The sequence below is a fragment of the Cyrtonyx montezumae genome, unplaced genomic scaffold (genome assembly GCF_038088225.1).
Source record: "Cyrtonyx montezumae isolate F1298 unplaced genomic scaffold, pur_monq_1.0 scaffold_1, whole genome shotgun sequence".
Taxonomy (NCBI): domain Eukaryota; kingdom Metazoa; phylum Chordata; class Aves; order Galliformes; family Odontophoridae; genus Cyrtonyx; species Cyrtonyx montezumae.
Genome location: NW_027071825.1, coordinates 17,667,351 through 17,685,963, shown reverse-complemented (window position 1 = coordinate 17,685,963; position 18,613 = coordinate 17,667,351). Strand labels below are relative to the sequence as shown.

General features: G+C 34.9%; 1 protein-coding gene across 1 annotated transcript in view; it reads left to right on the top strand.

Annotated features, from left to right (window-relative positions):
- Positions 1–18,613, top strand: part of CDC14A (cell division cycle 14A) — a 55,462-nt gene that overhangs the window by 10,241 nt on the left and 26,608 nt on the right. Inside the window, 2 exon segments of the mRNA XM_065742389.1 lie at positions 6,411–6,503; positions 12,659–12,738. Coding sequence (XP_065598461.1) covers positions 6,411–6,503; positions 12,659–12,738 — 173 coding nt within the window.

Here is an 18,613-nt window from a genome sequence, read left to right as displayed (position 1 = left end):
AAAAAATATAGTTCATATATTCTTTTGCTTTCAAACTTAGAACTTGTTTTGCACTTTGAAAATGATTATTAGGTACTTGCTATCTATAGATAATTGCTAATAAGTTTAAGGCTCTTCTTTGCTCTAAATTCTCTTACTTATGAAGAATGAAAAAAGGAACATCATTGTTGCTTATCAGGTGAGGTACTAAAGGATGATTTCATCTTCATAATCTTAGTTTTGTAATGAAGTAGCAAATAACAAGGAATAGTATGGCTGTATTTCTTGGGTTTTCAGCTATTAAGGTGATCTGTTGGTATGAATAACTCAAAAAAACCAAATAAACCCTCCCCCTCCCCCCCCCCCCCAAGAAAAAGAACATCAAAACACAATAGATACTAAAACAAACATCCCTGCTCATCCTTGTCTCCTATGAAAAAAACAAAGTGTGATCTCCAAAAGCACGATATTTAAATCTTACTCAATCAAAAAGTTTAAACTTTAGGGTCTTTCATTTAAATGGAATGTTGCTTGTATTAATGGTGTTATAGAAAGGTCTTCTACATTCAGAAAAATGGTTCTTTTTTCTACAGTACTTGCAGTTACTTCAGTTAGTCTGTAGAAACCTTATTCTTCTACTTCCACCTGTTTTAGATTTAAGGCAATATTGCTCTGCTATAGATGTAGAAAATGTAAGCATCTTCTTCAGATACCACAGTAGCTTTTCTTTTGACTGCAAAGTTTTTGTCCTTCCTTTAGAGAGTGATCTAGAATATGTTCATGCAGCATTTATTTTGGGAGGTCACATCAGCTGAGTTTTGTTCTAACAATACTGTCCTGTGATAAAGCCATAAGCCTGGTGTATGTTGATCTTGGCCATCTACTAAGCAAGCAGCAGCTGGGACAGGGGAGAGAACCTGAAGAGCAAAACCAATAAAAACTTGTGGTTTGAGTTAAAGACAATTTAAGTAGGGCAATACAATGGAAGATGGAGGGAAAACAGTTAGGTTGGTGCTAAGGTAATTGCTTACCACTTTACAGCATCAGACTACTGCCTGAACAATCTGTAAGCAATGGCTGCTTTGGAAAGACTACTACTTGGTTTTGTTACTGTGCGTGATGATATCTGATGTGGAATATCCCTCCGGTCTGTAGGGATTTGTTCCATCAGTTCTGTTTCTATAGCTTCAAACAGACCATGATCAGTTTGGGACATAATATATTCTTATGTATCACAGTTCAATCATGGCTTTATGCTTTGTACTTAAACTAGAACTCCTTCAAACTGGACCCTAAACACTAAGACTTGCAACTCAGCCAGAAAATAAAAACATGACTAGTAAGTGCCCTGTAACTTTTTTTTAAATGATTCAGTATGAAGGCAAAATGCCTTCACTATTGCATCACCTGCCCAGAGCAAGGCAAGCTGCTAGTTGTAAATGGCATGTAATCATGATATTGTTAAGTTCATATACTCTAATGGAGAAAAATATACAAGGGAGACAAGTTGAAACTGTGTGAGTAATTCTGACATCTGCAGAGTTGGCTTAACAGTAGTTAATGTTATTTTAATGTGACTTTCATGTTTTTTTTGCAAGTTAAAAAAAAAGCAAACTTAGTGCTAGGTGTGGAGTACAGATTGTCAGGAGCAGGACAGAGAAATCTCAAGTAGATCAGCTGGAAAGGCGATGCTGTTGATTACTGTTACCAGAGGTTAATTCCAAATAGGTTAATTTAAAGTATTGATATATAGTAGAAAAGGGTAATCTGATAGTGCAACCAGTGGTTGATAATAATAATACCTGAAATCAAACAGCTAAAGCTTGGAATACCACCTGAGCAGTGAGAATCTTTGGCATGGATAGATTCGTTTGCCTGATTACCACTGCCTTTGAGGTAGGCCAGTAGTTGCTAATGTAAACTTTGCTTCCCTAATACATAAAATATGTACAAGACTCTATATCTTAATTTAGATAATATCTGCAGTGGGTAAGTAGGCTTGAAAGGGTTTCATCCACAGGCTGAAGCATGCATCTGATGTGTACTGTAGAGGTAACTACTGAATAATTCTGCTCAGCTTCACTAGTCAAGTACACCACGTATGCTTTTCTAATGAAAAGCTTTTGCAAGAGATGTGGCACAGAAAATATGCAGTAGGTGTGATCATTTTTGTGTGGATATGGTATCACAAAAGAAATGTACTGATTTGGAAGGCTTTTGTTAAGTTTAAAAATTGTATAATTGGAAGCAGGAGAAATGAGAGTGTAAGATCTCGTTTAAAGTACAAACAAAACTCCACAAACTTCCTCTCTAAGTCTTTCAACTGCATCTATTTCGTTTTGGTAGAGAGATGAAGCATGGAGGAGGCAGTTTTCTGCTCCCACCTCTCCTTTCTGGGGAGGCAGAGAGGAGGGAGAAATGCCTGATTTTAAGGTTTACTCCATGACAGACAAATACTTCAAACTATTGTATCTCTATGCTGACTGACTTTAAAAGCAGTGAATAATTATGTTCTAAAGACCTGAAGAATTTATTCAAATATCTTTTTTGTTGTTGTTGAAGTAAAACACTGAAGCTGTGTTTTACAGGAAAACCTTACTGTCCTCATTTGTGATGTTTTGCTGATTGCTATGGGGATGATATTGACTAGCTGAGACAACAGCTAGAGAAAATGCTTGGCAATGCTATCTTCCTGTTGCTCTTTGAATTCTGTTAGTAATTGCTTAGTCAAGGCTTTTTTTTCCTTCCTTTTTTTAATTATGAAATTATTTTTTCTTTCATTTAAAAGAAATCTGATATCATAAAATTATTTAAAGTACTGTGTTCTAAGCATATATAACCTTACACAAACTCAATAAATTAAGAAGCAGACATAATCAGAGAGGGAGAGTTGCCTAGAGATGATTTGAGTCACTGAAGATGGAAAAGCAGTAAGGGAAGATTCTGGCTGGCCTATGGACTGTGGAACTAACGTTTCTTATGTGCTAACTGTTGTGGTAATTGTAAGCAGCTCCTTTAGGACACCTGAGGTTTTGAGGCAGACTGCATGTGCTTTTATTTTAATACATGATTTTCCATGGCCAGTCTGCAAGCATTGTATTCAATGTTATTTATGAGTACTTTTGTGTGTAAGCAGTATTTGTAATTTAAGCAGTATTTGTATGGATCCAATTTTATTACAGCATTTTCTTGTGGAAATATGCAAGTAAATCTCTCTCGAGATCTTCAAGAAGCAAAAATTAATCTATTATAAAATTAAGGTAATTTTAAAGTGGGAAAAAAATGTTCTGGAATTTTTTCATACACCAGTGAATTTTATTGACTGAAACAAAACCTGCCACACTTCTCATATAGCTTCTGCTTTTATTTAAAAAGACTGTCTCTGAGTGTATTCCTCTGAGAAATATCTTGACAGGTACTGCTTTATTACATTTTGTGTTCTACTGAAATCTTATTGATAAAGAAAAATACCTTTGGTACTTCACAGTTTCAACTTCTAAAACATTAAGGTGTGAGTTGCAACCATATTACTATATCACTCTTAACTATAGCTGTTCTTTAGGTGTCTCATAGTGAGTCTTTTTTGAAACGTTTTTGATGCTTCTGAGTTGTGCAGTATCAAAGGAAAGAAAATCTGCATGTTCAGGTGGAGCTCTGGAGACATTTCTTCACTCAAAAACAAAATAATCAAACAATAGAAAACACAAGCAAATTTCACAGAACAAAACCTTAACAGCTGTCCTGAACACTTGTCATTGAAGCTAACCAGAACTAGATTTATGTTATGAAATTTGGTCAGAATATCAGCATCTTCCTTTCCTAGTTTGGATAGGTTAAGTATTGATATCAAGTGTAACTGAGTCAAGAATTTGCATTGGCATTAATAGAAGCATTCATGCATGCAGCAAGTTAGTCTAGCAGCATTTGCTGTAAAGTTTTGATTTTCTGTAACTAGTGGGTAAACAAAAATAGTGACTGGTCCTATCCTGATGCAGTTTTCCTCTGCCTGCTATGATGTAAGTGATTAATTTCATTGGTTTTCAATTTTGTGTTAAAGCTTTATTTAGGATTTAAATAAATATATATTTCAAAAAGTTGTATTGCTCATAAAGATTAAGCTTTTGCATTTTTTAAATTTAAGCAGCTATATTTCTCTGCTTTCACTTTATTGTTTAGGGAGCATTTAAGGTGGGCTATCACCTTTTCCATCTTGCTAATACAGAACTATTTCAGGACTGGACTGACTTTATGTATGTGTACTACAGAGAAGTCTGCTCTGTAAAATAAAGTATGAAATATGCTCTTTTTGAGTAGAACTTACTTCTGGATAGCTAGCAACTAGCATATATTTTTTGCACTTTCAAGTAGTATGTCAGGTGAACTGTAAACTGTTACAAAGAACTTTGCTTTAAAATAAGTAGTAGTCAACAAGTTATAATTGAAGTTCTGTCACTGTTGCATAACTCCTGTGATGTTATCCCACCCACGCATCATGGGTGGAACTGCAGTTAGAGAACACTAAAATTAAAAAATTGAAGAGGGGGAAGAAAGGAGGAATCTTAAAATTTTGACAAGTTTTAATAAAAATTGAAAGCTGCACTGATTAAATAAGTACTTATGCTCTGTATGTTTGTGTATACACAGAGAGGTGTTGCTGTTGATCTCAAAATATGACCTCTTCCAATCAGTAGTAATCATCCCTCTCGGCAATTGGAGTCCTATTTAGATGCACTCACTTGCATTAGTTCTCACAGTCTGTCTGCCTATGGAAGTTGTGGGTAACAAGACCAGCTTGGAATGCACAGTTAGAATTGATCTGAAAGACACTATTTCTGTGGGGGTGGGAGTAAGAATCTTGCTGTAATGCATACAGCCGTTCTCTCCTGAATTTCTGCTCTATATTTTTTGGAGGTGCAAAATTTGATTCTGCAGTTTAAGCAATCCTAAAATTTGCTACATGATTTAAAGTGAGCTTTTTCTGTAAGTGAAATATAATGGTAGTAATTAGATAACTAAAACACAATCCTGCTATGGTTACATTATCTCCTGTCCCCAAGTGTCATCTGTGCCAGGGGTAGGGAAAGAAAGTAAACTTGAAGTGTTAAGGAGTTAAGTGCTGGACTTGAGTAACAGTAGCATTGGAGTAGAGGAGTTCTCCTAAGGGCTGCTCTGAAAGTAATGTTTTTTGGTGTGGGCTTTTTTTTTTTTTTTAACTTCGTTATGTTGATGCACAACATCGGGGAGGATGTCAGCTCAGCAGTAAGGCTGAGCATTCCAGACAGTATTCCATTACACCTAGCACAGCTCTCACTCCATGAAGCGAGGAGTGTCTCAATCATCTCATCCATATAAACTGGCCAGTGGTGGAGACTGTGTTGAAAAATAGCATTTTGTAGCTGAGAATTTGCTCTACCAAATAGTATTATTGTACTCTTTGTATCTGTTATTTCCACTGAAATAAATAGGAGACATTACTTTGTGAGCAACCTACATAAAAACGTGCAACTTTAAAAAGTAAAAATACTGGCAAATATTTAAGAGCAAAGTCTAGTACATCTGTCGTGTCTTCCTCAAACAGTTATTGCACCACAGAAATCGACAGGAAGAATGTGTGATAATGTTGTAAAATGTAATTAGAATTCATGAAATAAAGTAATTTTTTAGAATTGTGGTAAACTGTCTAGTTTGCCATTTATAAATGGCAGTTTTCTCTCTTCAGCGCAATTATTTAAAGCTACAGTTTGTCCTTATTGTTCTTGTGCATGTTGGTCTTGTTCTCAATGGGAGTTTTGTCCACAGAACTCTAACAGAGGCTTCTCTTCTTCTTAAGAAAAGACTTACTAATTTATTCTGTTCCTAGCTTTTTTTTTTTTCCCTTCCAGGAAAAAAAAATACTGTTATTGCTTTTTCACTTGCACAGTTTTTTTGTATAAAGTCTTGTTACTGAAGCTTTCAAAATATGTTTTCTGTCTCCCCATTTGCTTGTAGTGTAGAAAAAGATTGCTGTTTAGTTTGAGTTTTTCCTCAGAAAACAAAGAGTATGTTTATCTTCTCCATAGAGTTTTGTACTAAAGACGTTTAACACACAGGTGAGTCTGACAATTGCAGTGCCTTTCAACAGCATCCCTAAGCTATTGTTCAAATATTTACATTTGGAAAAAAACGAAGCATTTCATATTGACTGTTTTCTTAGAATAAGATATTAGTTTTACTGTGCAGAAATATATTTGCTCTGGAGCAGTGAATGTTTCCCTGCACTGTCACCTGTAACGTAAGAAGTCCATGAAATCAGTAACTTTATTCTCCTTTAATTTTAAGAAGCTCTCGTTTATGTGTCAGTGTTGGAAATGTAACACCTCAAAGGATATTTAAAATGTAATCTCAGTAAGCATACTGTCTGATTATTTAAAAATTATTTTTCTTTATAACAGTATTTCAGTCTGTCAAGAAAGAAGATAGTTTATTATACCAGCTTTGACCAGCGGAAACGAGCAAATGCAGCTTTTTTAATTGGTGCATATGCTGTAAGTATTAATTGTTGCATGTGCTCTTCTAACCTTCCTTAAGAAATATTTCCTGTCTAAATTAACATCCCAAGGGATGGCCCCTGAAGTCGGTATTCTGCTATTTGAATTTTAGACAAGGCTTGTGGTTGGCACTTAACTCCATTTACTTGCACAAGGAGTGGCATTGCAACATATACATGCTTCCTATAGGACACCACTTCCTTGAATGTCAAAAAATGCAAATCACTAACTCCTTCTCTAAAATTGCCAGGCTTAGGATCAATTACATCTTAAGGTTATAGTGGGGTTCGTACTGGGGTGGGAGAAAGCTTTCTCTTAGGGCTTTTGTCATTAGACCAGACTCATTTTGTTTATTCTGATTTTTTCCTTAATTTCTGCTATCTGACGAGAATAATTGAGGACCTGATGCATTTCAGCCCTCTAATATTACAGATTATGAGCAAACACAGGGCCATCTTAGGTACACAAACCTTATTTATTATGATGTCACAGAAATCTTGATAATCCCAAACTGAGATTTGCACAGCTGCTCTTGTTATTATAGCAGTCTAGCTCAAACTTGAACTTTCACCTTCCTGCTTTTCTCTCCAGAATTGGAACACACTTATGGAAGACTTAAGTTTTGCAACAACATGCTTTACACTGATAGACTGTTTGAACTAGCAAGCTCCTGGTCCTGAGCTGACATTCACATGGTCAGCTGACTTCTGGGGTGTCAGTTAAGTCAGGCTGAGAACTGTGTGTATGTGTCTTTCAGGACTGAGCTCATGCTGAAAGTGAAGTTGAAAAAACACATATAATCATATTGAAAGTCCTTAGGTTGCAGATTCTTGTAATTAAATGAGGCGTTTTGCTATGAGCATGGGGATAGCATGTAAATGCAAGAGAGAAGATCTATTTAAAGAGAAGGATAAGGAAAAAGATGGATGCAGGTTAAAATATAAAAATATTTGGGGTAGATTTTTAATCCTTAGGAGAAGACTGGATTGAACAAATCTACAAAAAGAATAATAAAAACAAGTGGCAAACAAACAACATTTTAAGTTAACGATATGAATGCAAGCATGCAACGTTATACTTGTTACTGGAGTTAAGTTGCAGTTCTGTGTTCTATATTCATATGTGTAGCACTTCTCTGTAAGGAGCATCTGAAATTGGGAGTATATCTTATAAGCTGATGAGTTTTCTCATAAAGTAATGTCCCTTCAACTTTGTGCTTTACTAGATCAATATGTGAAAGAATACTATCTGTTTGAAGAGACAGGTAACACTGTTGGGGTGAAGGGGAAGGGAAATTTAAAAAAAGTCTGAATGGAATGATTCTTTGCATCATTATATATCCACTTCTGTATTTAGATAGATTCCCATAATGTTTTAAAGCTGCAGTAATTAAATCTATAGGGAGAGCACTCATTTGGCACATATAGATTTGAGCATCTAATTACTTTCACTGGTTTGCTCTTGTCTGATCCTACCTTGACCTCTTGATACATCCTAGATGACTTGGAATGACTACAACTAGCATTTTCTGGTGTCTGTGCATGGTAGGTTAAAAGAACCTTATCAGCACTAGCTAGATCCAAGGAGAGCTCCTGTTTGTTAACAGATCTTCTTGCAGAGGTGGGCTTTAGGAACAGAAAGGTAAGGAGGTATAAGGTAGGTCTCCAAGCAGGGAACTCATCAGCTAAGGCTATTCTGTATTTACAGTATTTAAGACTTAAAAACTGGAACAGTCTAGTGTATTTGGTAGGCTTAACTTGATTGAAGTGCTCAGCAACTAAGGAGATAAGGATGCATACTGGCAGGGGTTAGAAATCAGTCTATTGAAAATTGTGATGAGGAACACATAGCATATGTACCATATTGTGATTGTGGTACATGTACTCCATTGAAAGTACCAGGTAGCACATCACTCGTGAGAGGGGAGCCTTATGTGTAGAACAAGGTAAACTAGTGTGCCAGAACTGCATGCACATTTAAGCCAGCTTAGTGTATGTTAAGCTGCTTATTTCTCAAAACTTCTGACATCTGCAAGTGATCCACATGTTTTTGATACCATGACTCTCCTGTCAAAGACTAGTAGATATTTTAAATGTCTTCCTATTATTTGAAGGTACAATGTGTTTAGAGTAATTCTTTACTAATATGGTGCTGCCAATGAGGAAAAAAAAAGTCCATTAACTGTAAACAATTTAGTTGCAGCGCAGTCACTTTTCAATTCATCTCAATTTAATAGTGTTGGAAAATAGTTTGCACAAAGGTATCTGATATTATATAAAAATTTCAACACAGAATTGCCTCAGTAGGTGTGCATTACTAGACTTGCTAGTGTAGTGTTTGTTCACATTTCTTCTGTAGTAGTTGATTATAATGCCAATAAATTTGTAAGATGGGTTTTCTAAAAAGTTACTTATAAACCATCTAGTAATCTGATTTTTATGATCACTGTTTTGTTGTTTATAACTACAGAAGTTTAAGTTCTGTAATCCGAGTATATTCATTTCACCTTTGGGAAATGTTATTTGCATTTTAAGTGCTTTGTTCAGTCACCTGTATTAGTTGTACACTTGGATTATATAACAGGGAGATTTCTAATAACCTAGTCATATCTTCAGTGAAGGAATTATGTATAGTTGATTTGATCATTTTATGTATATATTCCTTGATTGAAGATCTTCCATGTGACATATTTTTGATTACATATGGTTTCTGAGGCCAGAAAGTCTTAAAGCTTTGAACTTTATAAATGTGTGAAAGTTAGTTGACAATGCTTGTTTTATTTGTCCTGGTGTTAAAATATTAAGTGTAAATAGAAACGTGGAAAATAGCAGATCATGTTCTAGGAGTGGGTTTCCAGTGCTGCTTATGCAAATTAGTGTTTCATTAAACAGTTCTTAAACAAGTTGAACTGAAATACCCTTGTTGTTTGCAAACTGTGTATCACAAAAATGTATTTTCTAAATTTTAGTTTTTATAGTAGGCTTTCTAAACATTTGATTAATCATATCCAGTTGCTAAATTAATGTCCTCACTCTTCAGAATTCTGAAAGAATTACTTTTCCCATTTAACTGAGATTAAGGAGAACAAATATTTGAAGTCTTTCAGGAATAGAAGAATGTGAAGATTTCACTGGTCTTGCATGTGGGAACCCTGAACTGCTAAATTGCTGAGACTACTGCGTAAAAAGTGTGCTGTCAGACATGGAGTGATACTGAATTCTGCCAAGTCTGATCAGATTCTACAGAGAATGTTATTATTACTTTGCTCGTCTCTAAGTCCATTTGGAGACTTCTTTTAGGGTTGTTTAGTTTTTTTCTTTTTTTTCTTTCATACAGTTTTCCACAGAAGATAATAATAATAATAATAAAACCTTTGTTTTAAAATACTGTAAAGTACAAGTACTTTCACGAACCTACCAAAACTAGAGTTGCCTGATTTGACCCAACATGTGCTAAGTAGGTTTTTGTCTGAAACTGTGAGATGGGTGGGGGAGAGGTGGGGGGTCAGAGGGAGTAGGTTTGACTAATTTATACTGAAAAAATTGCTTGACTCCTCACTTACCAGCAAAGAAATCATTCTTAGTGAAATCATGAAGAGGATAGTGTGTATTTTCATGTCTTAAATGGATGATTTGGGCAGGGGTGGAGAAGGAGAATGTCTCTTTCCATAATTTTAAGGTATTTGCTACCGTTTATTTATTTATTTATTTATTGAAAATAAGGACCCCCTATTTGTCTGTATGCTCTGATATCTGATAAGTTCTGCATTCCCTGTGGAAGAAGTAATACTAGTCTGTACCCATACAGTTGCAGTTCTTCTAAGATCAGAACTTGATCAGTGTATTGAAATCTGTCTTTTGAGTAGTCCTGGTGAAAGACAACACTTAACCATGACAAGCTCTGAAAAGAGATCCACTAAGCTCTTTTTCCTTTTTCTTGTAGATAGCAGGTGGGCTGGTTGTATTTCTTATGATTACTTAAAGAGAATATTTTAGTACTGATAGCTTTTATTTAGTACCTTTAGTAGCCTCATGTAATGCCAGGGAAAAGCTGTCAAATTCTGTAATTTTATCCGATTAAATGAGACTGAGAAATGGTGAACTAATTAGGCATATTCAATCATTTGCTTGCCTTTTGCAGGAGTGTTTTTCCCTAGTTAAAAAATATAGATTACATTTCTGAGCCCTACCTGGATCTTTAAGAGCTTGTTCTCTCTTAATCTAAGCATATTACACTACTGTTCAAGTTAGTAATTCCTCCCTTGGAAGCAAGTACAAAGGCTTTTCAGTTGTGGAAGCATGTGCAACTTCTTTGCAGTTTCAAACAACGCCTTTCTTCAGATTACTCTACACTGGCTTCAGAGTTCTCATGGTAACATAATGCTGATAACGTGGATCTGTTCCATGTACTTTTAATTCAGAAATAGAAGCTGAGAGTGAAGATGAAACCAAGTTGTATCTGAAATATGATGGAAGAGTGTTGGGGTAAACTTACAGAATACCCTTTCAGTTCTGTCAACGTCTTAGGACATACAATATTAATTTTCTTGGCAGTGTGCATGTGGCTAGGATTGCTACATCCCGTGTGCCTGCATAGCATCCCAGCAGTGGTTTTCTGTCAACCACGTGGTTATTCAGGAGGTTTAGAGCACAAGAATGGATGTGTCAGGAAAAAATGTTTGAAAGGTTGTAATGTTCAGTCTGTCTTGTACAGATAAAACTGATGAGAAAGTAGTGATAGTAGATATAGGAGGAGAACATTGTCTATTGTAACAAAAAAAGAATCAGTTAATACTCTAACAGTATATATGTATATATTGTTTTTAGAAGAAGAAAAAAATGAACTATCATTAATTTGTGGTGTTCTTTTGGAAGCAATTAAGTTTGTGTACAGTTTTAACTGCAAATTAGACCAATAGTTCAAAGCAGAGGAATCAGTATTAGTTTGAAGAAAAAAAAAAGGCACAAAAACCAGTGATGCATCTGAACAGGGTTGGATCTTACATTGCATCACAGTTTCAGGCTGTTTTGCTTTGGCAATTTATTTATTTATTTTTCAATCTATTGTGTCTGTGCTTGAGGAAGAAACACAAGAAATTTTTTCTGCTATTTTGACATCCTACAGAATATTGAGAATTCTATGAATTTGAGATACAACTCTAGACGTAACACAAATTGCAAGCATTCTGAGAATGACCGCTGCTTACTTCTGGTTCTATGTGCTCAAGATCAGAAGTTGAATATCACAGCTTTTAGATCAGGACCTATGTCTTCGTTAACGAAATAATTATTAATGCCTAATATTCAACAGTTAAATGTTCAGAGTGGAAGTAAGTCCTATCTGTAAGGTGAGTTGCAGAGAAATGTGTAGGAAAATTATGTTGCTTAGTTTCGAAATACTTTACATATTGCAAACATATCACCCCAAACTGGATATCTATTTCTGTATAGATAGTATAGTATGTATTCCTAATTGGATTTATTTTATGAGCCATTTTACTGTACAAATAATATTTGAAGTGCAATGAGGTGATTTCATCTTATGATTGCTTACTATGGTGCTGAGCCAGTGGATCCAATAGTGCTTAGTGATATCGGAACAAGCCTTGCTTTAGTATGCTACATTAGCTATAAGCTGGTCTCATAGTAACAGGTTGACTGGCTGAATTTGACGTCCTGTTTGCTAAAGAGTCGTTTCACAATTAGGAATCAGAAAATATTTATGTTGGAAATGTTTCCATTGAGATTTGGTAAAGAAACATTTCCTTTGTCAACTACTATGATAATATTTGTTCTGAATTGTCTAAAGTTGGCAGACAGCTCCTAGTATAGGTGCTTATTTTTCATCTCAATGCAGTGTTGCATCTGTCTTAAAGTCTCCCAATTAAAATATGAGATTTGAAAAGTATACACAGATTACACGATAGAAGTCCCCCTTTTTCTTGATTTTTTTTTTTTTTTAAGCTTTCATATGATGTGGGTATGTCTTTCTGACCTGCAGACCACTTAGGAGTGGTTGTAATGGTATATACTTTCTGAAAAATTTAGTAGTTTGGGGGAAACTTGCAAATAGTTAACGACTCTTCAAGCTCAGGACTCTTTTTTTTTTTTTTTTTTCCCCCTCTCTTCACCCCCTCTTCTTCCTCCCTTTAGGTAATATACTTGAAGAAAACACCAGAAGAAGCATACAGGACACTGCTGTCTGGATCTAATCCACCATATCTTGCATTTAGGTATGTGAGCATAAAAAATGGGTCTTTTGTTTTTGGAATTTTGCTAAATATACTGTTCTCTATATTCCTTTCCCTTCCCAGAAAATGGCTTCATGTCTGACATGGAGATAAAACGAGTAATGCACAGAATTTTGTTTACTTCTGATGGAAAGTACTTTACTTGCTTCACGGTTGGAAAAATCAACTGTTTAGACTTACTTTAGCTTTAAGTAGTACTCACTTCTGTAGCTTTCAAATTTAAAAAATTCTTATTAACATGTTTGTGTTGTAGCAATTGAAACTTTTCTTTATGATCATACTTTACTATTTGGAATTCTAATCTTTTATACTGCCTAGCAGGTAATGACTAGACTTATGTGGAGGAGGATTTTTTTTTCCTGTTACATTTTCTCAGTATAACAGAACTACTGAAGATAAGTTGCTTTGCCTCTGTTTTCAAAGATTTCTAATAATTTTTCTATACTTGCTGTAGCAAAGTGGTGTTGAGACCTGGGTCTGAGAAGTTTGGGCTGTTACAACTAAAGAAGATTTCCAGTTTCTTTTTGTTGTGTAGACTTGAAGTGTCTGTGCTTTACAGATGAATATAGGAACAATAAATATATGAACAAGGAAACATTTGATTGTCTCTATTCCACTAATTTCTATGGGAGCCAGATACAATGTGAACTACTGGGATGGCAGATTTAAATGTGAAGACCAGTTTTATGGTTTAAGATTTTATAGTTAAACACTTCATTTTAAAGAATGGTATCAAATCAGTGATTGCTTTTATCATCAGGGAACATATATGGTCATCTGATCATTGATAGTTTTCCAAAGACAAGGAAGTTTACTGAGTTGTTGACAACTCTATGTCAATTATTATAAAATTAGCTTAAAATTTACATGCTTGCTTAAGTGCATTTAAGAAATAATTTAAAAAAATCTTATAAATGTCAGTGTTATTTTTTTAACATCACCAAATTCTATATGAAATACAGGAGTTATGGTCTTAAGTATATGAATAACTGTATAGTCTTCTTCACCCTTTTGGGCTTATTGAATCCTAATCTAATCCTGATCGGAAATAATTGCATTGGCCCTTTCCATTTACAGAAGGTTCCACTCTTGGAATATTTCTGCAGACAGTTCTTTGGAGCAAACCATGTTATTCTAAGGGTAGAAACATTATCATTTCTTTTGTCTGCATTAATCTATTTATTTATTTATTTATTATTTTGGAGAAGCAAGAAGTTAAAATGCTTCCCCATAATCTCCACAAGGAAGGGAAAAATTACTATGTAGCATTTAAATACAGTCTAGAAAGATACTTCTCCCTTTCTTATCAAGTACTGTCTTAGTTGTTTAATTTTGGCAGGAGATTAATAACAAATAGTATTTTTTCATATAGGAGTTTTAATAACTAACACAACCTAATTTTTTCAGAATCTTAAACTTATTTGAACCTTTCTTAAAAAAGCAAAACTTATTAGTAATGTAGGAAGCAAAACTTTTTCAGTAGTGTAGGATGCATGTTACCTGGGAATAGCTTTATTTTGTTCGCCTGTTCTAAAAAACTTACTGCTCAGAATTACAGTAAATTGCTATGTCTTTAGGCTCCTTCTCCACTTCTTCCCTTGTCAAAGTAAAAATTAAGGTATGTAGAAGAAGAACCTTAATTATCAACTCCTGAAATTATAAGAAAGAAAATTTAGGAGCAATTTTGCTTTTCTTTCAGAACAGTTTCATGCAACCTTATTTATTCAGGAAAAAGCCTACGGACCTTCACCTTGCAACCAATCCCTTATGATGATGCAAGTAGTAATATAATTGAACGTGCTGTTTCTGCTTGTCTGGTACAGAGCAGTGAGAGCAATTGGCTCTGATTTCTTGTGGGACTGGTAAGAATTACAGTAACAAATTCAATGACATTAAGCAATTATGTTAAATAATCATTTAACTTCATAATTAAAATTACCATTATTGTATTATTAATATATAATTAATATTAAAAGTATCAAACAAGCATTCATAGCAAATTGTGAATCTAAATTCACAAGATTCTATTCCAAAATAGAGAAGCTAGCTACTCTGGGATCAGGAAGGAGAGGATTGAAGGGAGGCAATATTGAACAGGGTCGTGCAGTCTACTGAAGGAATATGGAGTGTTGGGGAGACTTTTCCTGTGTGCTGATAGAAATAAACACCTTGATTTCTTTAATGCCTTTTTTAATTTGGTGTTAGGCTGGAAAGCACTTAAGGTGTTTTTTTTTTTGTTTGTTTGTTTTTTGTTTTTTGCAATTGTTTTGTACTCTGTCAAGTCTTGGCACTGGGTTAGAGCCTGAGGAGATTCTGTTACCTGTGTGGTATAGTTTATCGTGCTGGGAAAGAAAGCTTTCTTATCTAACTGTACAGGAGGTGAGAAAAAGAGGAGTGAGGAGGTAGATTCCTTCAGTTTAACAAGATAGGAGGCCAGGTAGGAAATAGGGAGTCTGAAAGTTACAGAGAGGGGTTGTTTGAGAATTAAATTTGTAGGAAGAAGCTGGAGTAGATGCATAAGGAGCTTAAGAATTACTAGGTTTGAGAGAAGGACAAGTAGATCTTGTAAGAACTGCAATTTGACAATCAAGATTAGTTGGGAGAAGGGAATAAATAATGTTTCTTCCCTGTTCTTCTAAGACTTTTCAGGTGATTTTCACCTATCTGTGTTCTAAGATACTTGAGGCATCTCTAATGCAAAGCACAGCATGATACAGAGACTGAAGCATATGATTCTGTGCTGCCACGTTAGGTTCTATATCTGCTTTGCTTCAGACTATGCAGTGTAAAAAATAAGCTGGTACTGTGAGGAAGTTGGCACTCCTATATAGGTAGCATCTTGAAAAAGGCAAAATTTACTTTTACATAAAATGAAAATCAATACCTGAGTGTCCTACATCTTCCCTCTTATTCTAAGATGTGAGAAGGAAATAACTTGGTATATTAATCAGTGGAATTCAGTTCTTACTGACTTGAATTTACACTTTGCAGCCTGACACTTTGAAGTTACATAACTTCTGTAGTACAGCTTATCTTTGTTGAAACAGTCTCAAGTGTAAGCGTTTTATCAGTGTGCAGTGATCAAAGGTTCAGTGTTACAGCTAGATTATTTAACAGGGTTGTTAATTTGATATGTCAAGTGTCTTCTATTTGGAAAAAAAACCAGACAACTTTCAATAGATAGAAGCTCTGCGGGACTGTCAGGTTCTTCTGAGGCATGTTTACATGAAAATATCACTGGGAAACTGATCTACTTTCGTTGAGCTGAGTGACCTCAAAAGGCCTTAATCGGCTTAGATCTTCAGCTGGGTATTTCATCTGAAGACAGCTTCAATAAAAATCATTCAGGGCTGGAAAGAAGTCAGCATACCTCTGTTACAAGCTGCATGGAAACTTTTATTTTTATAATGGAAAACCTGAAGACAATGCGGAAGTGTTGCACTGCTGTGTTTGAGAAACTTTCATCTTATGTTTGTCGATACTTGAGGACACCCCAGTCTGTTGAAAACCTTGTACTCTTTTTGCTTTCACTTCAATAAACGCTACTAACATCATTTTAAACAATGATAAATATTGGTTTCTTACCATAAAGCTGTTTTAGGTTTTCGCTTCAAGCTACTCTGTTTTCACTTCCAGTACAAAAAGGAAAAAAATATATATTCTAGCTCAGTTGTGTTATGTTTCTTGATATGACACAAATTTCAGTTCAGTTTTTGTATTTTGAGATTTGTTTATTTGCATGTTCTGGGAAAACAATTTATTCTCTTATTGATGGCATTTGTAGATTTGTTGAAAGACAAAGCATTATGGAGTATTGAGGTCAGCTCTGGTAACTGCAAAATCGGATGTGGGATTTGTAGCTCTGTAATACCAGCTCAGATTCATGCTACATCTATATGTCAGAAATATTCATATATTTCTAATTTTGAAACCAAATAGAGTCCTCAGGTAATTGTTGGTAAAATACTGTTTGAAAATCAAGACGGTTGTGCAATTGGCCGTAGAAAGAGTACTGTAACAAAACAGTCAGCAACAGAAACTGGTGCACCCACACTGAAATACTGTGCAGGAGAAGTCTGTGTGTGCTCTTCTCTGTTGTTTCATCTGAAATTGGATTTTTTTTTTTCTTTAACACACTTCAGCACTGTAAGTCCAAATACCACTGTTTCCATCATTAACTCTCAAAATGTCTTTGTATATGCATAAGTAGTTCCAGCAACTTTCAGATGACTCCTATCTTTAAACATAATCATGCACATTAGTTTCTTACAAAGTGATAAGAAAAGGAGAACAAGTTGAAGTAGGAAGAATGTCTGAAGTTAATATTTAATGTAAAACACCATTTCTTTGAAGTTAGTAGAGAAATGTTTTTATTTACAATACCCTTCCTCAAAACCTTGGTAGTTTTTGCATCTGGTTTTATTGTTGCACATAATGTGGATCACTGAGAATTTATTGCATTTTATGCATCTGAAATTCGTATTATTAATTAATGCTCTAGAACTGTGATGGAGGCAACAGATGCTTCAATGAAAGGCATACTAGTGGCTCCTATGCTATAAATTGGCTTCTTGGACTACTGGGGTATGAGAATAGGTGTATTTTTGTCATGGTTTTATGATTTTTGGTACTGGTATTCCACATCATAACATCATGTGGTGCATTTGGAGTTAAAGAGTTAATGCTGTGGTGTAGTGGTTAGAAGCCGGTGCTTGCACGGCCGCGGCCCGGGTTCGATTCCCGGTCAGGTATACCCAGAACAGAGCTAGAGCCCAGTACCAAAAATCATAAAACCATGACAATTTTTAACAGGACTTTTGTAAAGGTTAGTGCTATTTCTAATAGAGCCCAGTATTTCCTGCACTTTTGGCCACTAGCAGCTCAGACAACTCTTCTGCCAGAGAGTGGTCAGGTGCTGGAACAACCTGCCCAGGGAGGCGTGGAGTCACCATCAGTGATTTTTCTTTTCTTTTGCTCAGATTTTTTTTTTTTTTTTTTTTTTGCTGAAAAACTTGTGCCAAAAAATATTCCTCATTTTCTTTCTGTGAAAAAAAAAAAAAAAAGGTTTACTAACATGTTAAAATTTCCATTCTAAAATGTTGTAATAATTATTTCAATTAATAATCTAGTAACTTGGATGACTTTCTTGAGTGGCCTGCCTACAATATGAAACTGTCAATTTTGTACCTTCTCATTTTCTTAAACTACACATTTTCTATTAGACTTGCTTGCTTGAGACTTTTCTACTTATTTGCTTATAATGTGTGATAGTGTTCTACTTTAAAGGCTCTTGAGATTGAAGGACCATATCAATACTATTAATTTCACATTACTTGTAGCAAGTAGAGTTTCAAAAGTGAAAGTATCGAATGAAAGAATTAAATTTTGAATAAATTATGGTTTAAAGGTATGTCTATCTGAAACCCAGGACATTTATTGTTCTAATAAATGGCTTTTCTTAACATTCTGGATAAAATAGCTCAGAGCAAAACTGTATTTATTTAGTGTCTGATTAAGAAGTCAGCCCAGGCAGAAGGTATTAAAATGCAAACTGATCAGAAGCAAAGTTTGAGAAGTGCTTTCTTTCCCCAATTCATGTGTTGCTGTTATTTTCAGTGGTAGAGTTTGTTTTTATGTTGGTGTCTCTTCCTCCTTGACTATATTTTGCTTTTTGATATTTTGTCATCTTTTAAAGAGAAATTGTTTTTTTTAGTAATGGCAGAACCAAGATCAAGTAACTTTCAATTTCCTATCTGGTTAATATATAATGTTTGGAACTGAGCATCAAAATGAGAGCCCTGAAGTGAAATCCAAGCTAGTAGTTGGCCTCCCTTTTCTTGTTACAGAGGAAGACTTG